Source organism: Ylistrum balloti, unplaced genomic scaffold (assembly GCF_031769215.1).
Source record: "Ylistrum balloti isolate Yb309-2 unplaced genomic scaffold, AGI_CSIRO_Ybal_v1 Utg369834, whole genome shotgun sequence".
In the NCBI taxonomy this organism is placed as follows: domain Eukaryota; kingdom Metazoa; phylum Mollusca; class Bivalvia; order Pectinida; family Pectinidae; genus Ylistrum; species Ylistrum balloti.
In genome coordinates, this window is record NW_026781995.1 from 39368 (window position 1) to 66396 (window position 27029).

Consider the following 27029-nt stretch of genomic DNA (forward strand, 5'->3'; position numbering starts at 1 on the left):
TCTAAAAATGTTTGCATTGCTAGTCTCTTATCTTTTTTCGCTCCCAATAAAAGGTTGAGATTCAATAATAACAAGGAAATTACCAAATTACAAAGCGTTACAAATTACGAGCGTGTTACATTTTTGTTATCATTTCTGATACTACGGAGTCATAGTTCATTGTGTGTATCAATCTATAAATAATGCCATGAACAATATCTGTTGTTTAACTTGTGGACAAAAGAAACACAGGTTTATTTTCGATTGTTGTTATTATTTACATGATTCATTGATGATTAGTACATTGTTTGGGTTTCTCGATCATTACTGAATAAATTTTGATGTGTTTGCTGTCCTATCACAGACGACGTTCGCGTGGATAGCATTAAAACAATGGTGCCCAACACCCTGCGCCGTTCCTGCTCCTAATCAGTAGCGTGTGTGCCCACCTCTGGCTTCAGTCACGGCTCTCACTCTCCTTAACATTAACCCCACCAAGGTGTTTATTGTCCTTTGAGGAATATTATTCCACTCCCATACCACAACAGACCCTCCCCCTGAACATATCGCTTTCTGTTATGCAGATGTCAGAATATCGCTTACCACGACGTCGATTGACCTATTGTCCATCTGACCAGTAAACAAGCGTCTTCAATGGGCCAAACAAATCCGATTAGGTGCATGTGCAAGCAGCCACTGCATTTGACGTTGGCGTCGCTTCTGCGTAAGTGGCGGATCAGTATGGGACGTCGTGTCCTGAAATGAAACTCTCGCAACTGATTCGTAGCCGATCTTGGACATACTGGCCGATTATGAGTCCGACAACTTGGCGTGTCGTCTCCATCGACGTCTGAAGTCGGTTACTGAGGAGCGACAGACGCATGCCTCCATTTTGACGTCGCGACGTATGGGCGGGCGTCCGCTCCTGTGACGGTCACCCAATTTCCCTGTAGCTCTGAGACGTCCAGCTAAACGGGATATTATTGTCTCATGTACACCATATTACGGTACTACACGATGTTGCGAATGCCCCTGCATTGTCAGAGCTATGGCCCTTCCACTATCACCTTCACTCAGAGTCGTGGCATTTCGCTCTACCATCGCTTCTCAAAGAAATGTTTTTAGCTGATCAGTACTGTTCCAATGTTCGATTTGTAATAATTTACCACCACATATGGTGCAGGAGTAACCCGCTTTCTTGAAACATCTGCTGAAAGCATACAATGTCGAGCGGGAACATGGTCGGCTAAATTTTAACTGAGAACATTTTCATAGAGCACAGAAGTAGCTCAGTGTCATATTTAATTAAATTTCGTCACACATCTAAAAGTTCTATTTTTTCCTCATATCATTCCGGTATGAATATACCATCACCTCTAGTCCCAGAGTGACGTTAAATCTTGTCGACAGCCACGTGGTTTCTTGCGATAATGTTCGCTCTGATGTCACCTATAGATATTGATCGAGCTTTATCAGCCCATATCTAGAATATTTCCGAAACTATTTTACTTGAATTAAAAACAAGACTTGAAAGCAGTGGTTTTATCATATATATTTGATTTACACAAACAAGTGTGACCAGTACTTAGCCAACTAATAAAGGTGCACACGGCCCTCTGCTGGCTATGGTGAGGGAATTGTGCATACATCTCACCTGTTCATATTCACACCTGTAATTAAAAAGGACAACTTTCATGCACACACTATGTGACAGAGTTTTGTGAATACAGTTAGTTTGTCTTTATTGGTATTATTAGCCGGAACCGCCATTATATCATCAACTTTACCGCGTTAATTATCTTAAGATAATTTTAGTTTGCTTGAAAACACTACCCATTTATTCCTACTCCCGTACCTCACTATTGTGTAGTAATGTACATAAAAAGCCAGCTGTATTTGTCTTATTGGAAAGTGATCAGACGAAAATGACATACAAAGTGAAACAACTAAGTATAAGTCATTGTTATCTTAGAATAAAGATTGCCACGCCTGTTTAAGGTTACCTGTTTAAGGTTACAAGCCAACTGATACAAGCTATGTTGTATCACAGGAAAACTCCCTGATTTCCACACCTATCAAAATGATTGACGCCTCAGAGGAAATGAAGATATTGCCGATATCGCAATTTGTTAGGACTGTATAGGGTTTACAATTAAAGACCGGATGTACAGTTTGGTAGACGGAACAACATCCTGGCATTTGAAAAAATTCCAAATTTGTTTTTACTCGTACATTGTGTAATTAAAGATTTAGAGTTAGATACGGTAAAGTTAAGATGTTTCGTCCTTCTAGGACTTGTCAGTAATTCTAAGGGCCTAAATTTTGTAACGAAGGAGGAATACCCGAATGAATCAAATAAATGCTTTTTATCTATTTATATTTTTTATCTATTTATTTTTTTTATCTGGCAGTTTTAGACAAATGTGCCGTACGTGTGTATATTACCAGGTTCAGTGTAAAACAGTGATTTTTATTTATATCACTACCTGACAACAGTACCAAGCTTGCTATAGTCAGTACAATCAAAACCATGCTTCTTTGAAGGAGCTAAAGACTTAAAAATCAGTCCAACATTTCTCTGTGTCATTAAGTGGACAGATATGACTGTATCTCTGCTTCCATTGAGTTTGATTGCTACATCTGTATTTCTCGAAAAGACCTCTGTTTCCCACTAGGTAACAGATTACATGACTGTATCTGTTTCCCACTAGGTAACTACAGTCCATTGGGAGTTTGATTGCTAGGTAACAGATTACAGTCCTACTGGCAGATATTTAACTCTACTATGGGAGAAAGACCTCTGTTTCCCACTAGGTAACAGACTACAGTCCTACTATGGGAGATATTGACCTCTGTTTCCCACTAGGTAACAGATTACAGTCCTACTATGGCAGATATTGACCTCTGTTTCCCACTAGGTAACAGATTACAGTCCTACTATGGGAGATATTGACCTCTGTTTCCCACTAGGTAACAGATTACAGTCCTACTATGGGAGATATTGACCTCTGTTTCCCACTAGGTAACAGATTACAGTCCTACAGACCTCTGTTTCCCACTAGGTAACAGATTACAGTCCTACTATGGGAGATAATGACCTCTGTTTCCCACTAGGTAACAGATTACAGTCCTACTATGGGAGATATTGACTGTTTCCCACTAGGTAACAGATTACAGTCCTACTATGGGAGATATTGACCTCTGTTTCCCACTAGGTAACAGATTACAGTCCTACTATGGAGATATTGATCCCTACTAGGTAACAGATTACAGTCCTACTATGGGAGATATTGACCTCTGTTTCCCACTAGGTAACAGATTACAGTCCTACTATGGGAGATATTGACCTCTGTTTCCCACTAGGTAACAGATTACAGTCCTACTATGGGAGATATTGACCTCTGTTTCCCACTAGGTAACAGATTACAGTCCTACTATGGGAGATATTGACCTCTGTTTCCCACTAGGTAACAGATTACAGTCCTACTATGGGAGATATTGACCTCTGTTTCCCACTAGGTAACAGATTACAGTCCTACTATGGGAGATATTGACCTCTGTTTCCCACTAGGTAACAGATTACAGTCCTACTACTAGGTAACAGATTACAGTCCTACTATGGGAGATATTGTTCTTTATTTCCCACTAGGTAACAGATTACAGTCCTACTATGGGAGATATTGACCTCTGTTTCCCACTAGGTAACAGATTACAGTCCTACTATGGGAGATATTGACCTCTGTTTCCCACTAGGTAACAGATTACAGTCCTACTATGGGAGATATTGACCTCTGTTTCCCACTAGGTAACAGATTACAGTCCTACTATGGGAGATATTGACCTCTGTTTCCCACTAGGTAACAGATTACAGTCCTACTATGGGAGATATTGACCTCTGTTTCCCACTAGGTAACAGATTACAGTCCTACTATGGGAGATATTGACCTCTGTTTCCCACTAGGTAACAGATTACAGTCCTACTATGGGAGACCTCTGTTTCCCACTAGGTAACAGATTACAGTCCTACTATGGGAGATATTGACCTCTGTTTCCCACTAGGTAACAGATTACAGTCCTACTATGGGAGATATTGACCTCTGTTTCCCACTAGGTAACAGATTACAGTCCTACTATGGGAGATATTGACCTCTGTTTCCCACTAGGTAACAGATTACAGTCCTACTATGGGAGATATTGACCTCTGTTTCCCACTAGGTAACAGATTACAGTCCTACTATGGGAGATATTGACCTCTGTTTCCCACTAGGTAACAGATTACAGTCCTACTATGGGAGATATTGACCTCTGTTTCCCACTAGGTAACAGATTACAGTCCTACTATGGGAGATATTGACCTCTGTTTCCCACTAGGTAACAGATTACAGTCCTACTATGGCAGATATTGACCTCTGTTTCCCACTAGGTAACAGATTACAGTTGACCTCTGTTTCCCACTAGGGATTACAGTCCTACAGATATTGACCTCTGTTTCCCACTAGGTAACAGATTACAGTCCTACTATGGGAGACATTGACCTCTGTTTCCCACTAGGTAACAGATTACAGTCCTACTATGGGAGATATTGACCTCTGTTTCCCACTAGGTAACAGATTACAGTCCTACTATGGGAGATATTGACCTCTGTTTCCCACTAGGTAACAGATTACAGTCCTACTATGGGAGATATTGACCTCTGTTTCCCACTAGGTAACAGATTACAGTCCTACTATGGGAGATATTGACCTCTGTTTCCCACTAGGTAACAGATTACAGTCCTACTATGGGAGATATTGACCTCTGTTTCCCACTAGGTAACAGATTACAGTCCTACTATGGGAGATATTGACCTCTGTTTCCCACTAGGTAACAGATTACAGTCCTACTATGGGGGATATTGACCTCTGTTTCCCACTAGGTAACAGATTACAGTCCTACTATGGCTGTTTCCCACTAGGTAACAGATTACAGTCCTACTATGGGAGATATTGACCTCCGTTTCCCACTAGGTAACAGATTACAGTCCTACTATGGGAGATATTGACCTCTGTTTCCCACTAGGTAACAGATTACAGTCCTACTGTGGGAGATACTGACCTCTGTTTCCCACTAGGTAACAGATTACAGTCCTACTATGGGAGATATTGACCTCTGTTTCCCACTAGGTAACAGATTACAGTCCTACTATGGGAGATATTGACCTCTGTTTCCCACTAGGTAACAGATTACAGTCCTACTATGGGAGACATTGACCTCTGTTTCCCACTAGGTAACAGATTACAGTCCTACTGTGGCAGATATTGACCTCTGTTTCCCACTAGGTAACAGATTACAGTCCTACTGTGGGAGATACTGACCTCTGTTTCCCACTAGGTAACAGATTACAGTCCTACTATGGGAGATATTGACCTCTGTTTCCCACTAGGTAACAGATTACAGTCCTACTATGGGAGATATTGACCTCTGTTTCCCACTAGGTAACAGATTACAGTCCTACTGTGGGAGATACTGACCTCTGTTTCCCACTAGGTAACAGATTACAGATATTGACCTCTGTTTCCCACTAGGTAACAGATTACAGTCCTACTATGGGAGATATTGACCTCTGTTTCCCACTAGGTAACAGATTACAGTCCTACTATGGGAGATATTGACCTCTGTTTCCCACTAGGTAACAGATTACAGTCTAGGTAACAGATTACAGTCCTACTATGGGAGATATTGACCTCCGTTTCCCACTAGGTAACAGATTACAGTCCTACTATGGGAGATATTGACCTCTGTTTCCCACTAGGTAACAGATTACAGTCCTACTATGGGAGATATTGACCTCTGTTTCCCACTAGGTAACAGATTACAGTCCTACTATGGGAGATATTGACCTCTGTTTCCCACTAGGTAACAGATTACAGTCCTACTATGGGAGATATTGACCTCTATGGGAGTGATTCCCACTAGGTAACAGATTACAGTCCTACTATGGGAGATATTGACCTCTGTTTCCCACTAGGTAACAGATTACAGTCCTACTATGGGAGATATTGACCTCTGTTTCCCACTAGGTAACAGACTACAGTCCTACTATGGGAGATATTGACCTCTGATTCCCACTAGGTAACAGATTAAAGTCCTACTATGGGGGATATTGACAAATACATAAACAATATTCAAAAGAGGAGATTTCCGTCACAGCAATGGGAATCAGTTGAATGTTATTATTTGAAAAAAAATTCTGTTTCATCTTTTTATTGATGTTCAAACTGTTTAACCAGAAAATCGGATGAACCGTTAAACAAGCCCCTTTTCTGTGAATTTTACATAATTTTCCTCGTTCTCTGTTTCCTGTTATGATTTAGACCCATTACTGGTATAGATTTTTAAGTGTGTCGGTATTCCGGTTGAGACAAAACATCCTACACTTTGGATTCCCTAAATTCTCTCAACAATGACAGTGTTTCATTGTTTATTGTTAACCCTCAAATTAGGCCCATTTAGTGCATTACGGGTTTAGGCATCGCTAATTGTTTAACCCTCTATCTAAACCCAGTTAGTCCACTACGATGGGTTTAGACATCACTAACTGTTTAACCCTCAAACTAAACCCAGTTAGTGCACTACGATCGGTTTAGACATCACTTACTGTTTAACCCTCCATCTAAACCCAGTTAGTCCACTACGATGCGTTTAGACATCACTAACTGTTTAACCCTCAAACTAAACCCAGTTAGTGCACTACGATGCGTTTAGACATCACTAACCGTTATACCCTCAAACTAAACCCAGTTGGTGCACAACGATGGATTAAGGCATCACTAACTGTTTAACCCTCTATCTAAACCCAGTTAGTGCACTACGATGGGTTTAGGCATGACTTACTCTTGATAATTGTCTACCTCCTCTTTTCTCCAGAACCCCCAAATACGATTTTTGTTGCTGTTGTCACATGTACAATCTAGTATAGTTGGGGGAAAAAGTGGAAATGCTTGGTTTACACTATTTAATTGCTTTGTTTTATCTTTCCGTCATTTTATGAATAATAACTATCGATCTGTTGTGAATTATATATATATGATCAATGATCTGTTGTGAATCGTGGATATATATATATATATATGATCAATGATCTGTTGTGAATCGTGGATATATATATATCAATGATCTGTTGTGAATCGTGGATATATATATATATATATATATGATCAATGATCTGTTGTGAATCGTGGATATATATATATATGATCAATGATCTGTTGTGAATCGTGGATATATATTTATATATATATGATCAATGATCTGTTGTGAATCGTGGATATATATATATATATATATATATATATATATGATCTGTTGTGAATCGTGTATGTATATATATATATATATATGATCAATGATCTGTTGTGAATCGTGGATATATATATATATGATCAATGATCTGTTGTGAATCGTGGATATATATATATATGATCAAGGATCTGTTGTGAATCGTGGATATATATATATGATCAAGTGAATCGTGTATATATATATATGATCAATGATCTGTTGTGAATCGTGGATATATATATATATATATATATGATCAATGATCTGTTGTGAATCGTGGATATATATATATATGATCAATGATCTGTTGTGAATCGTGAATATATATTTATATATATATGATCAATGATCTGTTGTGAATCGTGGATATATATATATATATATATATATATATGATCAATGATCTGTTGTGAATCGTGTATGTATATATATATATATATATGATCAATGATCTGTTGTGAATCGTGGATATATATATATATGATCAATGATCTGTTGTGAATCGTGGATATATATATATATGATCAAGGATCTGTTGTGAATCGTGGATATATATATATGATCAAGTGAATCGTGGATATATATATATGATCAATGATCTGTTGTGAATCGTGGATATATATATATATATATATATGATCAATGATCTGTTGTGAATCGTGGATATATATATATATGATCAATGATCTGTTGTGAATCGTGGATATATATATATATATATATGAAGGATCTGTTGTGAATCGTGATATATATATATATATATATATATATATGATCAAGTGAATCGTGGATATATATATATATATGATCAATGATCTGTTGTGAATCGATATATATATATATATATATATATATATATATATATGATCAATGATCTGTTGTAAATCGTGGATATATATATATATATGATCAATGAAGTAATAAAGACAGTACGGAAAACAGTTATAAACTCAAGAACAGTAAATGTAGGTGTCTCGATAATCCCTTTATCTCATCAGGTCTAAATCTAGATCTGAGTCTCATCAGATCTAAATCTAGATCTGAATCTCATCAGCTCTAAATCTAGGTTTTTAATACATTGTGTTGTACCAATTAAATGACTAACCTTTTCCCGAAGGTAATATTTCAAATTTAATTACGATTTTCGAAATTTCCGAAATGAACAAAAATGATCCAGAATGTTAGTATAACGTGTGTGTTACATAAAGAACCTGCTTTGTGTTCTCTGTTTAAAGAAAATGTGAAGATATCAAATCTGACATGCGTGGTGTATTCGATATAGAATTCTAACAAATGCTAGCATTATGGTATGTCTTGTATATCAAATGCGGACAAAGATAATCTCGCGGGTTTCCATAACGATCTACTTTTGGCTGTGGTGTAGGAGCAAGCAAGCTTTACGTACCAGGACACAAGTTACGGAAATGCGTATAGCCCAAACGGAATCATGAACTTCTAAACATTTGTATAGATGCATCAAGTGTCCACTTGACTTAACAGAGGATGTTTCCTTATAGAACCACAAACTCACTGGTATGAGTGTTTACAGCTAAACTACCACTATCGCTCTAGCAGGACATCCGCCTTTTTTGTAGGTCAAATAGATATCGTCTATTACAACATTACATCATTACAACACGAAAACGGAACAACCAAGCTCAGTAAAGTCAACATGAGAACGACAAAACCATAGCACAGAATGGTGGTCTTCAATCTCACACATTGTCCGTCCATTCGCAGTCATATAGAAATGTTGATATTTGATCATTTTATAAAATATGAGCAGGAAAAATAATGAACAAAACCAATGCATCATCCGGTTCAGAAAATAAGTAGGTAATGCATAAACAAACATTGTGTAAACTTACTCGTTCATGTAAGTCACACCGTTAGAGCCGCACACTGGATCATAATCCTCCGCGCATCGGTGTGTGCCCATATCCTCGCACATGAAATGCAGCAGAAGTATTTCTCCAGCAGTTAGATTGCTGGAAAGATGACTTTCGCCGTTGCACGAACCGTCATGGGCCACATGTATTTGATTGTTCAAGCAATGGGACTTCGTGAACTCGCACCTAAAATTATTTGTATGTGTATGCTTCTAAACATTTGTTCCAAACTTAAATTGGCATTCGCACAAATTGTATGCTTATTTATTTTATCCACAGTAATCATTGTCACAGGTTGTGATACATGAACATTTTTTCGACATGATATATATATGTACATTTTTCAAGATCAGTCATTTCAAAATCAGACAGATTTCTTAATCATGAGCACACTAACGACTTCCGCTTCCGGTGTGATATAAACTTACTTGTTGTAATAGGTGTAGTTGTCCGTGCCACACATCAGATGTTCGCCGTAAGGATAACAAGCTCTGTGCCTGATTGTCATACAATACCAACCAGACCGTGTTTGTAATTCATCAAAAGTGAATGCTGTAGACAAAATGGTAAAGCTTTTATCCGCTCGGCAGTGCGGTGATGGTGCCATGAATAGTTAATGGAATAACAAAATGGACACATTGGTATTGGCATGCATTGTGTATGGTATCCAAGGAGTACTTACGGTATTTTCAGTAAATACGGAAACACGGACTTAACTTAAGAATATGTCACCATTGCTGGTTTACTGTTTACAGAAATATTGTTCAAATAACTTCAAAAATACCTGAAATATTGAAAGCCTCTTAAAATAACAAAAACGCCTTTGACTGTATCTTTTTACCACATAAATATTCCTCGATGTTTTATCAGTCAAATGTAAACATGTAATCGGGGGTGTACCGAATGTAAACATGTAATCGGGAGTGTAACAAATGTACACATGAAATCTGTAGTGTACCAAATGTATACATGTAATCGGAAGTGTAACAAATGTACACATGTAATCTGTAGTGTACCAAATGTACACATGTAATCGGGAGTGTACCAAATGTACACATGTAATCGGAAGTGTACTGAATATACACATGTAATCGGGAGTATACCGAATGTACACATATAATCGGGAGTGTACCGAATGTAAATATGTAAGCGGGAGTACCGAATGTACACATGTAATCGGGAGTGTACCGAATGTACACATGTTATCTGTAGTGTACCGAATGTACAAATGTAATCGGGAGTGTACCAAATGTACATATGTAATCGGGAGTGTACCAAATGTACACATGTAATCGGGAGTGAAACAAATGTACACATGTATTCGGAAGTGTACCGAATGTAAACATGTAGTCGGGAGTGTACCAAATGTACACATGTAATCCGGAGTGTACCGAATGTACAAATGTAATCGTGAGTGTACCAAATCTACATATGTAATCTGTAGTGAACAGAATATACACATGTTATCTGTAGTTTACAGAATGTGCACATGTAATCGGGAGTGTACCGAACGTACATGTAATCGGGAGTGCACTAAATGTGCACATGTAATTTGTAGTGTACCGAAAGTACACATGAAATCGGGAGTGTACCGAATGTAAACATGTAGTCAGGCGTGTACCGAATGTACACATGTAATCGGGAGTGTACCGAATGTACACATGTAATGGGGATTGAACCGAATGCACACATGTAATCGGGAGTGTACCGAATGTGCACATGTAATTTGTAGTGTACTAAATGTACACATGTAATCGGGAGTGTACCGAACGTACACATGTAATCGAGAGTGTACCGAATGTATACATGTAATCGGGAGTGTACCGAATGTAAACATGTAGTCGGGAGTGTACCAAATGTACACATGTAATCCGGAGTGTACCGAATGTACAAATGTAATCATGAGTGTACCAAATCTACATATGTAATCTGTAGTGAACAGAATATACACATGTTATCTGTAGTTTACAGAATGTGCACATGTAATCGGGAGTGTACCGAACGTACATGTAATCGGGAGTGCACTAAATGTGCACATGTAATTTGTAGTGTACCGAATGTACACATGAAATCGGGAGTGTACCGAATGTAAACATGTAGTCAGGCGTGTACCGAATGTGCACATGTAATTTGTAGTGTACTAAATGTACACATGTAATCGGGAGTGTACCGAATGTATACATGTAATCGGGAGTGTACCGAATGTAAACATGTAGTCGGGAGTGTACCAAATGTACACATGTAATCCGGAGTGTACCGAATGTACAAATGTAATCGTGAGTGTACCAAATCTACATATGTAATCTGTAGTGAACAGAATATACACATGTTATCTGTAGTTTACAGAATGTGCACATGTAATCGGGAGTGTACCGAACGTACATGTAATCGGGAGTGTACCTAATGTACATATGTAATCGGGAGTGTACCAAATGTATACATGTAATCGGGAGTGTACCAAATGTACACATGTACTCTGTAGTTTACAGAATGTGCACATGTAATCGGGAGTGTACCGAACGTACACATGTAATCGGGAGTATGCCAAATGTATACATGTACTCTGTAGTTTACAGAATGTGCACATGTAATCGGGAGTGTACCGAACGTACACATGTAATCGGTAGTGTGCCAAATGTATACATGTCATCGGGAATGTAACAAATGTACATATGTAATCGGGGTGTAACAAATGTACATTTGTAATCGGGAGTGTAACAAATGTACATATGTAATCGGGAGTGTAACAAATGTACACATGTAATCGGGAGTGAAACAAAAGTACGCATGTAATCTGTATTGTACCGAATATACACATTTAGTCGTGAGTGTAACAAATGTATACATGTAATCGGGAGTGTACCAAATGTGCACATGTAATTTGTAGTGTACCGAACGTACACACGTAATCGGGAGTGTACCGAACGTACACATGTAATCGGGAGTGTACCGAATGTAAACACGTAATCGGGAGTGTACCGAAAGTAAACATGTAATCGGGAGTGTACCGAATGTAAACACGTAATCGGGAGTGTACCTAAAGTAAACATGTAATTACATGTGTACATTCGGTACATTCCCGATTATATGTGTACGTTCGGTACACTCCCGATTACATGTGTACATTTGGTACACTACAAATTACATGTGCACATTTGGTACACTCCCGATTACATGTGCACATTCTGTAAACTACAGAGTACATGTGTACATTCGGTACACTTCCGATTACATGTGTACGTTCGGTAAACTCCCGATTACGTGTGTACGTTCGGTACACTCCCGATTACATGTGCACATTCTGTTCACTACAGATTACATATGTAGATTTGGTACACTCACGATTAAATGTACATTTGTAATCGGGAGTGTACCGAATGTACACATGTAATCGGGAGTGTACCGAATGTAAACATGTAATCGGGAGTGTACCGAATGTAAACATGTAATCGGGAGTGTACCAAATGTACACATGTAATCGGGAATGTACCGAAAGTAAACATGTAATCGGGAGTGTACCAAATGTACATATGTAATCGGGAGTGTACCAAATGTATACATGTAATCGGGAGTGTACCGAATGTACACATGTACTCTGTAGTTTACAGAATGTGCACATGTAATCGGGAGTGTACCAAATGTGCACATGTAATTTGTAGTGTACCAAATGTACACATGTAATCGAGAGTGTACCGAACGTACACACGTAATCGGGAGTGTACCGAACGTCCACATGTAATCAAGAGTGTACCTAATGTATACATGTAATTTGACGTGTACCGAATGTACACATGTAATTGGGAGTGTACCAAATGTACACATGTAATCGGGAGTGTACCGAATGTGCACATGTAATCGGGAGTGTACCGAATGTACACATGTAATCGGGAGTGTACCAAATGTATACATGTAATCGGGAGTGTAACAAATGTATACATGTAATCGGGAGTGTACCAAATGTTCATACTAGTATTCTTTTCCTGAGTTCCTATCTACACTTTAACATACCGCTATATCCCGTTTGAGATATGTTTGTGCCGGAGAATTGATAGTGTGTTATCTATGACTTAATGAACTCTACACTGAATACTAAACAATGTAATCAATTTTGATTTTTAACAATACATTGTTAAAATAAATACATTTACAAAAGCTAAGGATTTGAAATATGGTTCAATTCAATGACGAGAGTCCGAGAATGATGAAATTGTAAAGACGACATTTCCGCCATGGAGACAATTACAGAGGTGAACGGATCTTACTTATAACCCAGGGATTAAATCACTGAACAATCTCGTTAAAACATTCTCTTCATGAAATACTTCATTACCAATTTTTATTTCCAAGGGTATCTGAGCATTTTTCATTGGGTTGTTGTCGTTGTTTTTTTGTGTAAGGGATTGATAAATTGGTCGTAAATTAGTGAATTTGGACATGAAAATAAAATACTTTGTTGTACATGTTGCCATAAAGATTATATAAGGAAGATTCGTTTTCTAAACATTTCATTTTGGTAAATTAAATATATATCTACAGAATTAATTAATATTACATTGAAAACGTACTGATAAGATCATTGTAAATACACACACTGTTTTAAATTCCATTGACTCACTATGGTAAACATTTCACAAATTGTACCTACCGGATACGGCAACAAACATGAGTAAAAAGGGACCAAACATCTTGTGTATGTTGATTGGCTCAGTGTCGTCAGACCTAGTGTCTCTTATCAATGAATGGATGTCTTTGTACTTAGTAGTAAACTAATACAGTAGCTTCACGATCTTCTATAGCTGTTAGACCTTATCGGTAAGTTCACCTATCTAAACCACATTTACAAGTATTATACAACTAATGTCAAACTTGTGTTATAAGACCAACTGAATTCTGACCTAATATCTATTGTTACAATATTATTCCATTGCAGGTCACGGACTTTTTCATTGATTGAAAACTCGATCACATAGTACCATCGTCTAACAACAGCTGACTGGTTTGCAGTATTTTCTGCTAGTGAACCATTAGACACATGTCAGTATATTTGATATGTAGTAGGACGAGGCCGTGTGATTTCCTCATCAGTGACATGATGTGACTAGACAGCGTGCTTTACATGAGAGCTTGATAGTTCCCGTGTGACTAGACAGCGTGCTTTATGTGAGAGCTTGATACTTCCCGTGTGACTAGACAGCGTGCTTTACATGAGAGCTTGATAGTTCCCGTGTGACTAGACAGCGTGATTTATGTGAGAGCTTGATACTTCCCGTGTGACTAGACAGCGTGCTTTATATGAGAGCTTGATAGTTCCCGTGTGACTAGACAGCGTGATTTATGTGAGAGCTTGATAGTTCCCGTGTGACTAGACAGCGTGATTTATGTGAGAGCTTGATACTTCCCGTGTGACTAGACAGCGTGCTTTATGTGAGAGCTTGATAGTTCCCCTGTGACTAGACAGCGTGATTTATGTGAGAGCTTGATAGTTCCCGTGTGACTAGACAGCGTGTTTTATATGAAAGCTTGATACTTCCCGTGTGACTAGACAGCGTGCTTTACATGAGAGCTTGATAGTTCCCGTGTGACTAGACAGCGTGCTTTATATGAAAGCTTGATAGTTCTCGTGTGACTAGACAGCATGCTTTACATGAGAGCTTGATAGTTCCCGTGTGACTAGACAGCGTGTTTTATATGAAAGCTTGATAGTTCCCGTGTGACTAGACAGCGTGCTTTATATGAGAGCTTGATAGTTCCCATGTGACTAGACAGCGTGCTTTATATGAGAGCTTGATAGTTCCCGTGTGACTAGACAGTGTGCTTTATATGAGAGCTTGATAGTTCCCATGCGACAAATATGAGAACTTGATAGTTCCCATGTGACTGATATGAGACCTTGGTATTTCCAATGTGACTAATATGACAACTTGATAATTCCCATGCGAATAATATGAGAAATTGATAGTTCCCATGTGACTGATATGAGAGTTTGATATTTCCCATGTGACTAGACAGATTTCTAGTAAGCATAGACAGTGCGTTTTATAATTCCAAAAAGCCTTTACAATCCAAATGAGCTTAGATAGTGCGCTGCATAATCCCAAACACCTTAGATAGTGCGCTTTATAATCCCAAATACCTTAGATAGTGCGCTTTATAGATAGTGCGCTTTATAATCCCAAATACCTTAGATAGTGCGCTTTATAATCCCAAATACCTTAGATAGTGCGCTTTATAATCCCAAATACCTTAGATAGTGCGCTTTATAGTTCCCATAAGACTTTCAACATGTAATAGGCACTTAGTTTCCGTAAGAACAGCTAATGGATGTGTTTAGTTTCCATCACACTTAATAGTGCGTTTCATTATTGATACGCGCCGCCAGCGAAACTTAATATCTATTTACATTCCGATATTCTAGTCCTGGGTATCACAATTGTTAACACTCGTGGCTGCGACCTATGATAGAGGGTTGTACCGTACGAGCTATCGGGATGTCATCTTATCTCCATTAGCAGGTTGTCTGTTATTTCATAATCCAGCAGCGGTATATGAGAGGAAGAAGACACGAGTGACTGCCCTTACACAAACAACTCACAAAAGCTACAACGATCCAGTAAATACATGGCTTTATTAAACAAACAGTTATTTCAACAATAAGGTGTCTTAAGCTCATTTTAAACGTCATACTGATAATTAATCGTTTTCCTTGTTTAGGAGATTCTGACGCAAAACGAAAATGGCCGTGTATATCGCGTTAATGATGTGTAAGTATACGAAAATTGTACAGCAGTAAGTAGAACGTTTTATACAACTTTAGAGCTAGATACAAGCCGAACAATGTGTGAAGAATTAATACTGCAGTCGGTTTTTATATATCAAATATCCGTTAAGTTTGTAGATACTGTTAAAAAGTAATCATAAAACTGACAACATATTCGTTGATTTTTGTGGTAAACATACCAACTGACTTCATCATTGAAACAAGCAAGAAACCCTGTGTTTATCACTTTATTGCTCATGTTTCATCTTTTTTGAGATTGAGTAAGGATGTTGTTTTTAAACGTCCTTTCAGGTTTTTAGGCTAAACGTACTCAGTACGCATAGCCTATTGCGACGGCCTTTCAGACAAAATTTACCGATCCTGGCCTTCTCATTGGCTGAAATATCGAAAGAGTTAAAGCCCTCTAGCGGCATTTTTTGCGTAAATAATGCCCGCGATCTTTCAAATCGCTATTTTAAAAGCATCCAAAATTAGTTTATTTTTTTAATAACAATACGATTACTATATATTTCAAAAAAGAAGCACGGTGTGGTTGAACTATTGATAATTTTTTAACAATATATTTTACGGAATTCTCGACATGACGTAAGCGTACAGAACACTGTACGTGCGAGTTGATAAGAAGCTAGTCTGGGGGCCTAGTTTGAATTATCAACTAACAACACTATTGTAAACAAGCAAAACTTACAAGCAGAACATCAATTTTGTTTTAATCCTTGTCGTTGTGGCAAGATCGTCTTAATATATAACATCACTTTACCTCATTAGACGTCACCGAATTGGACTGTTCGTCCCACGCGCACACCCGCCGATATAACATTTTTTCAGGTTTTTCACACCCACCGCCATGACACTTTTTCAAGTTTTTGAAGATAAAAAGTTAGCGCTTCGTAGGCAAGTTACATATGGTGCTCATGATTTATGAATAATATATTTTTAATACTGTACTGATCATGATGTTGACTCTGTTATAACTTATATTTTTTGTCTTTTAGTTTTATTTGATGAAGGTTGTTTGTGCTGATTTCTCAAGGTTTGTTAATGTGTATCAAAGTTCCTTGAAATGAAAATATTCCTTCAAACAAAGCGCGTATAAAAAAAACCCCAAAATATTCATGTTTATAATTATCAATTAACTAGAACGAAATATTTCCATAACATATTTATTCATTTAGTGTGTCATGGTGACATTATCTAGTGCGTTGGAGATCAGAAATAGTAGTAGCTATAGTGAAAATATTGTAAATTTTGTATATATATGGAAGTCTGGTTTAATCTCAAAGAACTATGTCTTTATAGACATAATTACTGGAAGAAAAGTCTAACCATGATACTTTAAGGAAGATAGGCATGTAAATACATTTAATGTAATTACTTACACTTTAATCTATCTGAAATGCTGTGTACACCTTATTTACTTACCTCAACCACAAATATAATTATAATAAGTAAGGACTATTACTTTGCAATACAATCAAAATAAAGAAGTAGGTATAAAGTCCTTCCGATTTGTCTAAATCCTCATATTGATAGGATAGTAATTGCAACATCTTGGATATTCCAAAGGTTCTATTTAGTCAACTTCATCATAGAGCTATTTATCATTTGGCTTGTTGGCGATAAATATATGGTTGTGTGTATTTTGTTATTCTTTTTTACCTATTTTAATTTGTTCACATTATTGTCGTCAAATTTGAAATAAGAATTAAAGAAGATATAAAATCGCTTAAAATTAAGAAAAATAGCCTCTGGTTCTCTTATTTTAGTAATTTTTGCATTCCAAAGTGTAGGAGTATGGGGAAAGTAATATAGCTTAGCGGTTATTTGTGAACATTTTTCAAAATGTTTAGCCTCTCAGTACTTTCAGTACTTTGATTTTTTATTGATAACGTTAGTTTGATCTTGCTAGTGGCAGTGGCGGTTATCGGCTGTAGCGGTCAGTCCAACAGTACCCCGTACTGTCGCTTCATCTCCCAGGTCAGTTGTCAGAGTAAGGGCAGAAACAATTTGTGTGGGACGGATGGAATCACATACCAAAATACGTAAGTTAAACTGACATGTGTTTCTTATGAACTGTAGATAGATAGGTGTTACTTTCCGTCTGACTCTTTGATCGTGTTGCCTATCGTTTTGTTTTGGCTTCTGTCGTGTATCTTATAAACAACTCGTCATATTGCTGTCGGTACGAAAAGATCACTGAAACAATGCCTTTTGTCCCCATATTTATATTTATTTCGATTAATTGACATAAATATATGATGTTGTAGATGTTATTTACTGAAAGCTCGCTGCCTCAAATCAACAGTCCAGGTAGCTCATTCAGGACCCTGTCCTACGTCCTCCTCTGTCCTAACTGGGATGGGCGTGGTCTCCATTTCAAACATAGCGCTTGATGTTTTCTGTCTGGATCTATTCAAACACTCTTGTGATAGTGAGGAACGCCAGAACGTTTGTGGAACGGATGGAACGACATACGTTAACCTGTGAGTTGGCTGTATACCTTAATCATTGTCTTTGTTTGGGGTGTACCTTGATGTACAATTAGCATAAACTTCCTCTGATTCATCAATGACGTGGATATCTAATTTCTAGTGATATCATATCTGCAATTTGAGAGCCGGGGCAAATCCAATACAATTACGACAGAGACTGCCGGATATTGCATTTTCATCCTTTAGATAATGATATGTATTTTCCCCCGAGATCCTGATGGCGACCAAAGTGTTTTGTTCCGATACTCGACACTAAATGCTACAGACATGTTGTGAACAAGTCATGGCAGATAATAGTGTAGTGGAAAAACCATTGCAAAATGTAATTTTACTATGAAGTTCACGTGACAAAATTAGGGAAATACCCGTTTTAAACCCCGTGTACCTAAACCTGTTTGTGTGAAAATTTCCATTCTTTACGGTCGGTTGCTACCATCACTTTTGTTCCAGGTCATTGAAACACCTCGGACGGGTTTTGCCGTGTTTGTGTTTTATAATATATATGTGTGTGTACAGTCACCGCATAAAACGATTGTCATTGTCAGAAATCCTAAAAACTGTCCAATCTGGAGGATTTAAGTAATATCTGTATCACGTTGTCTATCGTACGTGGAGTAATGAACATCTTTACTGAACCAGCTTGAAAGTGTAAGGTAAGAATGTTTACACTGATAACATAATTGTCAGCCTTTGTTGACTGATCGAGTGTTGACATGTATATTTTATTCACTAGTATGTTATACAGTTTTCGTGCTTGTTTTTATTTGTGTTCGTTCAACTCATTGTGAATATGTGTTCACCAGTTAGAAAGATAATATTTGTGGCCAGCTGTATGTGATTTAATATTTGTGGCCAGCTGTATGTGATTTAATATTTGTGGCCAGCTGTATGTGATTTAATATTTGTGGCCAGCTGTATGTGATTTAATAGTTATGCCCAGCTGTATGTGATTTAATATTTGTGGCCAGCTGTATGTGATTTAATATTTGTGGCCAGCTGTATGTGATTTAATATTTGTGGCCAGCTGTATGTGATTTAATATTTGTGGCCAGCTGTATGTGATTTAATATTTGTGGCCAGCTGTATGTGATTTAATAGTTATGCCCAGCTGTATGTGATTTAATATTTGTGGCCAGCTGTATGTGATTTAATATTTGTGGCCAGCTGTATGTGATTTAATATTTGTGGCCAGCTGTATGTGATTTAATATTTGTGGCCAGCTGTATGTGATTTAATATTTGTGGCCAGCTGTATGTGATTTAATAGTTATGCCCAGCTGTATGTGATTTAATATTTGTGGCCAGCTGTATGTGATTTAATATTTGTGCCCAGCTGTATATGATTTAATATTTGTGCCCAGCTGTATGTGATTTAATAGTTATGCCCAGCTGTATGTGATTTAATATTTGTGCCCAACTGTATGTGATTTAATATTTGTGACCAGTTGTATGTGATTTAATAGTTATGCCCAGCTGTATGTGATTTAATATTTGTGGCCAGCTGTATGTGATTTAATATTTGTGGCCAGCTGTATGTGATTTAATATTTGTGCCCAGCTGTATGTGATTTAATATTTGTGGCCAGCTGTATGTGATTTAATAGTTATGCCCAGCTGTATGTGATTTAATATTGGTGCCCAACTGTATGTGATTTAATATTTGTGGCCAGCTGTATGTGATTTAATATTTGTGGCCAGCTGTATGTGATTTAATATTTGTGGCCAGCTGTATGTGATTTAATATTTGTGCCCAGCTGTATGTGATTTAATATTTGTGGCCAGCTGTATGTGATTTAATAGTTATGCCCAGCTGTATGTGATTTAATATTTGTGCCCAACTGTATGTGATTTAATATTTGTGACCAGTTGTATGTGATTTAATAGTTATGCCCAGCTGTATGTGATTTAATATTTGTGGCCAGCTGTTTGTGATTTAATATTTGTGGCCAGCTGTATGTGATTTAATATTTGTGGCCAGCTGTATGTGATTTAATATTTGTGGCCAGCTGTATGTGATTTAATAGTTATGCCCAGCTGTATGTGATTTAATATTGGTGCCCAACTGTATGTGATTTAATATTTGTGGCCAGTTGTATGTGATTTAATAGTTATGCCCAGCTGTATGTGATTTAATATTTGTGGCCAGCTGTATGTGATTTAATATTTGTGGCCAGCTGTATGTGATTTAATATTTGTGCCCAGCTGTATGTGATTTAATATTTGTGCCCAGCTGTATGTGATTTAATAGTTATGCCCAGCTGTATGTGATTTAATATTTGTGCCCAGCTGTATGTGATTTAATATTTGTGCCCAGCTGTATGTGATTTAATATTTGTGGCCAGCTGTATGTGATTTAATATTTGTGGCCAGCTGTATGTGATTTAATATTTGTGGCCAGCTGTATGTGATTTAATATTTGTGGCCAGCTGTATGTGATTTAATATTTGTGGCCAGCTGTATGTGATTTAATATTTGTGGCCAGCTGTATGTGATTTAATAATTATGCCCAGCTGTATGTGATTTAATATTGGTGCCCAGGTGTATGTGATTTAATATTTGTGGCCAGCTGTAAGTACATTCGTGAACCGCAGTTCTTATATGTTAGTGTATTCACTTCGAAAGATGTCTTTTTATAGTCATACAATGTACACAATAAAATTATAAGGGGACATAACTAAAGCTTTTGTATCGACTACAGACAATCACGATCTGTGAAAGTGGTTAACATCACCCCAAATATTTCGGTTCCTGGTTGGTTTGCTCCGTTTTAGTCTTCTTCCGCCATGATTAATCAAACGACTTGTTCCTTAAAGATGATACTGTGATGAGAGTCAAATGACTAGAATATAAGATATCTTACTGGATACGTCGACATGCATCGTAGACGCCTAAGTGAAACATACACACAAAACTGACAATGCATGTTAAAAAGAATTAATTTTGAAAAAAAAAATCCGTTTCCCAAAAGCATCTCAAAAAGAATATATCAAGTGTCAGCTTTAATCTTCCTCAAGTTACTGTAATTTCAAATGTTTAAGGTATTTTTTTCTCAGATATATATTTGTACACAATCTCTGTTTCCTTACAGATTGCTTTGAGATGGATTCCACCGAGAGTGAGCGTCTGTCCGTACTCTTGTCAACATATTTAGACAGATATTGCACAGGGACAAAGGATGATGTTGATATTAGGCAAAAAACACAGATAGTAATGGAACAGGCATTCCAGTATTCTAATGTCGAGATACAAAGGTTTTACGGTGGAAGTCGAGCTGAAGGATTCTACTTAGCTAATTCAGATTATGACAGAATGTTAATCGACAAAACGGTCGAGGTATTAATCCAACCCCGTCAGTACTTTCCTACAAAAACACGACAAACATTTTTGTACATGAGAGATTCAGACTGTCGACCTGGTTACGTAAATTTTATGCTTCGTCAGTTAGGAGAGGTACCAAGTGATCCGTTACTAAATTCTTTGGTAGAAACCGAGGACGGATATTTCGTTTCAAGCGATATCTATCGCGAACAACTTGTTTCAGCAATGACTGCAAAAGTTGGGAGTTTGTTCAAGTCCAATGGTCCTAGCTGTACGACTAACTCCTCGTCATACAATGCTGATGTGGTGTTTTGTTTCCCTTGTAAAGGTTGGCCCACAGCGGCGCAGGAATGGGTGACCCGTACACGACAGTATGGTTGGCCACACCAAACTTTGATTGACCGGATTGTACGCGATGGTTGTCATGTTGTTCCAGTGGGCGACAAAACTTTGGACACCTTGTTACATTGGAGAATATCGTTCATATCAGCAGAGAGAATGTTAGTTCACTCTTTCAGTCATATTCAATTCAAAGTTTACTTTTTACTAAAATATTTCTTACAACAACTAAAAGTAACACTAAAGCAGATGATTGGTGATGATGACATTCTGTGCTCCTATTTTCTTAAGACTGTCCTTTTTCATGCCATTGAAAATTCTAAGGACACACTCTGGCAAGACAAAAACATTTTCAATTGTTTCTGGCTTTGCTTCAACATTCTAATAGCTTGGGTCAAGGCAGGGTATTGTCCTAACTACTTCATCCCAACAAACAACATGTTCTTGAGAAAGATCCATGGACATCACCAACAACGACTAGTAGAAATCTTAAATCATTATCAAAGGTTGAAGTGGGGCTGTCTTAAAGTTGGACATTTTTTTCGTCCTACAATTATGGATTATCTATGTCATCAACCAATCCAAGACAAACTTGTACAGCCCGAACCCGTTTCGGAAGTTGTCCTCCGCCGGGACCAGAGCATTGTGCAATATTTGCGTACGTTGCATTTCCCAGAAAGGAGGTCTCTGAAAATAGTTTTAGGAATGTTCAACTTGTTATTAAAATCAACGTCAGAGTATGATGAAGTGCTGTCGTACTACTATGCCATGCATGTCCTGTACGACCTCTCTATAGAGCATGCGTATCCAAATCACACAACTGCTATTGGCAACAAGACTAGGTACAGGAGCCTGAAGAAAGCAAAACATTGGATAATACCAAGGACTTCCATTGGCACAGAGGTGCTATATTTAGCGACGTTCTTCTTCCGGATGGGGAATTTCCAAAAAGCCCTCGAAATCACCAGACAAGTTATTGATTTAGCGTCACACTTCTGGGATGAAAAAGAAACAATGACACCAGAACATGAAGCAGAGTACATAGAAGGATATTGCGGTTCAGAAAGTCCTTTCATATTCAAGCTGAGAAAATTATTTACAGCTTGTATTTCGTTTGAGTTTGAACAAAAACATTTCTGTCTTCCACATCTTCGACCAGAAATATCGCAACAACATGTTAAGTTGCTAATCCCTCCATTACCATACGCTATCTTTTTGTCCTTTATGTGCAACCACGAACTAAAAGACATCAACGAACGCGACAGAGCACTTCGCGAGCTTCTGATAGTCAAGTATGGTGGTATGCAAGGAGGACAAAAGTACTGGATAGTGCATAATCTCCTAGGGATCTGCTATGAAACTTTAGGTGACATACAAAAGGCCATCAAGAGCTACGAAAAATCTGCACAAATGAAGACAGATATCTACGAGTTGAACCCAGCTAAAGAAAGGATGGATGCCTTACGACAGAGATGTTAATCTCTGAACTTCTGCTGCATACTCTATAGCAGCGATTTGAAGGATGTCATGTGGCGTTTAAGCTTAAATGTATGACAATTAGAAAAAATAAATGAACATTCTTATACAAGTCATATTTAGTATTAAAGTCCTACTAACAGAAACAAAAGACTAGCATAAATAGTCCTGGATCACTGAAGAAAAACTTTTCTTTTTGTTTGAGTGTTGTATCGAATGCGTTATTTATGTTATCATTATTTACAATATAAAAGTTATCTATCGCCTCTTTTGAGGTTTATCCTGATGTCACTTTCTCACCAAAGTTCCGTAACAACATTGTTCTTCTTCCCGTCCTAATACACCATGTCCATTGGTTGTCTTCCTTAGCCTTGTTATATTCTGATGAGGAACTGGGCGAGTTTTCGTCCAAATATACTTCGTCAAGCAGTACATTTTTGTATATCCAAATCGATTTTCATATGCTTTAAACATGTTTGGCTGTGTATTGCTTTCCAGTGACTGGTTTATTCATGTATGTTTTTAACCTCGAGCGGTCCCCAGAAAATCTTCCTCCAATAGTTATTTTTATCGTTCTCATGAATAAGAATATTCTTCGTTCTTGCCAGAATCTATAAGATTAAATCAAATTGAACGAACAACCTATTTCAGGAACTTTAATTTAATAGGCATTAAACTGAATTACATGTATCTGACTTTTGATTTTTTACTCTTCAATTTAAAAATGTAGCACTAGCTTATGGGAATTATTCTAAAACGTGAAAATATTACTTGGATAACTGATATTTTAACCGTACTTTAAAATGTCAATGACCTGCTTATCACATTGAGAACGTAACATGACTTGGGTGTGAGTGTAATCACATGGCAGTTGTCGTTGATGAAACAACAAGCACCTATCCTGAGAACCAATCTGTTTTTTGTAAAATCTTCAATTTTCTTGCGATATTTATCTTTGTTGATTCTGAGGGTACTCTTCATCCACAAATACATATGTCCACGGGCTGTCATGACAAGAAAAAGTAACTTTATTTATCCATTTTTATCTACGAATCAAATGTCTGCAAAGTATTCATTTCTAAAACGCCATGAAAACTGAACCCCACAAAAATATGACTTTACAGTAGTATAATTGACCTTGTATTGGTGTAAATATTTCGGGTATACACACCGGTTTACATTGCGCTTGGCCTGGCTCTAATCGACCTGATTCATGTGGATGTCCAATACAGATAATCATGGCTCAGTGTGTTCGTCATCACTAGTTTTATTTTTGGGAGTCCCCTCTTCCGTATACTTATAGAACTTTTTTTCGGCAGTGGCTTATTTTGGCTCTTTTTGCCGTGAGAAAAAGTCAAATCATATTAAATTTAGTTTTTACTTTTGATGGCTACGAGTAAATATTTCGATTTGGATACCAAATGGTGAAATTTCCACCAGCAAATAACCCTTTTTGGCATTTTGTTATTCATGCATATGCAAATAATCTTAATTCATTTTTTTACTTCCAGATGTGAGTTTGACAAAGGTAGATGCATGCACAAGGAACTACGTATTGTCAAATTTGGGTCTTGCTGATGCATATTTTTCTGAATACAAAACATTTACACTGTTTTTTCTTCTGTTTTCTTTGCCAAATGATAATAATGAAAAACCAATGATACCGTATGATAGCCGATAGATTACAAGTTATCATATAGAATGTAAGCCACAAAACCTATCACATAAACGACAGATTGATAATGGAGGACGTAAAATAAATTGGTAAAGAATTGTACCAGACAATAAATTGGTAATGTGTTGTACCTTAAGATCAATTGGTAAGGAATTGTACCAGGCAATAAATTAGAAATGTGTTGTATCTTAAGATAAATTGGTAAGGAATTGTACCAGCAATAAATTGGAAATGTGTTGTACCTTAAGATCAATTGGTAACGAATTGTACCAGCAATAAATTGGAAATGTGTTGTACCTTAAGATCAATTGGTAACGAATTGTACCAGCAATAAATTGGAAATGTGTTGTACCTTAAGATCAATTGGTAACGAATTGTACCAGCAATAAATTGGAAATGTGTTGTACCTTAAGATCAATTGGTAAGGAATTGTACCAGCAATAAATTGGAAATGTGTTGTACCTTAAGATCAATTGGTAAGGAATTGTACCAGCAATAAATTGGAAATGTGTTGTACCTTAAGATCAATTGGTAAGGAATTGTACCAGCAATAAATTGGAAATGTGTTGTACCTTAAGATCAATTGGTAAGGAATTGTACCAGCAATAAATTGGAAATGTGTTGTACCTTAAGATCAATTGGTAAGGAATTGTACCAGCAATAAATTGGAAATGTGTTGTACCTTAAGATCAATTGGTAAGGAATTGTACCAGCAATAAATTGGAAATGTGTTGTACCTTAAGATCAATTGGTAACGAATTGTACCAGACAATAAATTGGAAATGTGTTGTACCTTAAGATCAATTGGTAAGGAATTGTACCAGCAATAAATTGGAAATGTGTTGTACCTTAAGATAAATTGGTAACGAATTGTACCAGCAATAAATTGGAAATGTGTTGTACCTTAAGATCAATTGGTAAGGAATTGTACCAGCAATAAATTGGAAATGTGTTGTACCTTAAGATCAATTGGTAAGGAATTGTACCAGCAATAAATTGGAAATGTGTTGTACCTTAAGATCAATTGGTAAGGAATTGTACCAGCAATAAATTGGAAATGTGTTGTACCTTAAGATCAATTGGTAACGAATTGTACCAGCAATAAATTGGAAATGTGTTGTACCTTAAGATCAATTGGTAAGGAATTGTACCAGACAATAAATTGGAAATGTGTTGTACCTTAAGATCAATTGGTAACGAATTGTACCAGACAATAAATTGGAAATGTGTTGTACCTTAAGATCAATTGGTAACGAATTGTACCAGCAATAAATTGGAAATGTGTTGTACCTTAAGATCAATTGGTAAGGAATTGTACCAGCAATAAATTGGAAATGTGTTGTACCTTAAGATCAATTGGTAACGAATTGTACCAGACAATAAATTGGAAATGTGTTGTACCTTAAGATCAATTGGTAAGGAATTGTACCAGCAATAAATTGGAAATGTGTTGTACCTTAAGATCAATTGGTAAGGAATTGTACCAGCAATAAATTGGAAATGTGTTGTACCTTAAGATCAATTGGTAAGGAATTGTACCAGCAATAAATTGGAAATGTGTTGTACCTTAAGATCAATTGGTAAGGAATTGTACCAGCAATAAATTGGAAATGTGTTGTACCTTAAGATCAATTGGTAAGGAATCAACCCTAACGAAAACAAGAAGATCTTATAGATGATACTTTTGTATGTGGACAGTTGACAAATGTTTTGACAAATTTCTAGCAGACAGGAGTTGATCTAGGATTTCAGACAGACAAAGTGT

The 27029-nt window shown here is 37.1% G+C and overlaps 2 protein-coding genes across 2 annotated transcripts; one reads left to right on the top strand and one right to left on the bottom strand.

Moving 5' to 3' along the window:
* Window positions 1-1564: 1564 nt before the first annotated feature.
* Window positions 1565-13873, bottom strand: LOC132545246 (four-domain proteases inhibitor-like). The gene is made up of 4 exons (XM_060208922.1): window positions 13834-13873; window positions 9617-9740; window positions 9168-9374; window positions 1565-1649 (listed from the first exon to the last, which is right to left on the bottom strand). Exons 1-4 carry the CDS (start codon window positions 13871-13873, stop codon window positions 1565-1567), a joined length of 456 nt encoding a protein of 151 aa, XP_060064905.1.
* Window positions 13874-15921: 2048 nt separating this feature from the next.
* LOC132545252 (uncharacterized) lies at window positions 15922-23592 on the top strand. Its single transcript, XM_060208927.1, has 4 exons — window positions 15922-15949; window positions 17876-18008; window positions 18234-18449; window positions 21510-23592. Exons 1-4 carry the CDS (start codon window positions 15922-15924, stop codon window positions 23590-23592), a joined length of 2460 nt encoding a protein of 819 aa, XP_060064910.1.
* Window positions 23593-27029: the final 3437 nt, after the last annotated feature.

Excerpts from the sequence above, each read along its gene's own strand:
- LOC132545246 (XM_060208922.1), bottom strand. The coding sequence starts at position 13,873 with ATGTTTGGTCCCTTTTTACTCATGTTTGTTGCCGTATCCG. Across the intron at positions 9,741-13,833 it reads CATGTTTGTTGCCGTATCCG|CATTCACTTTTGATGAATTA; the intron begins GTAGGTACAATT and ends TTTTGTCTACAG. Across the intron at positions 9,375-9,616 it reads AACTACACCTATTACAACAA|GTGCGAGTTCACGAAGTCCC; the intron begins GTAAGTTTATAT and ends AAATAATTTTAG.
- LOC132545252 (XM_060208927.1), top strand. The coding sequence starts at position 15,922 with ATGGCCGTGTATATCGCGTTAATGATGT. Across the intron at positions 15,950-17,875 it reads GTATATCGCGTTAATGATGT|TGGCAGTGGCGGTTATCGGC; the intron begins GTAAGTATACGA and ends TGATCTTGCTAG. Across the intron at positions 18,009-18,233 it reads GGAATCACATACCAAAATAC|ATGTTATTTACTGAAAGCTC; the intron begins GTAAGTTAAACT and ends ATGATGTTGTAG.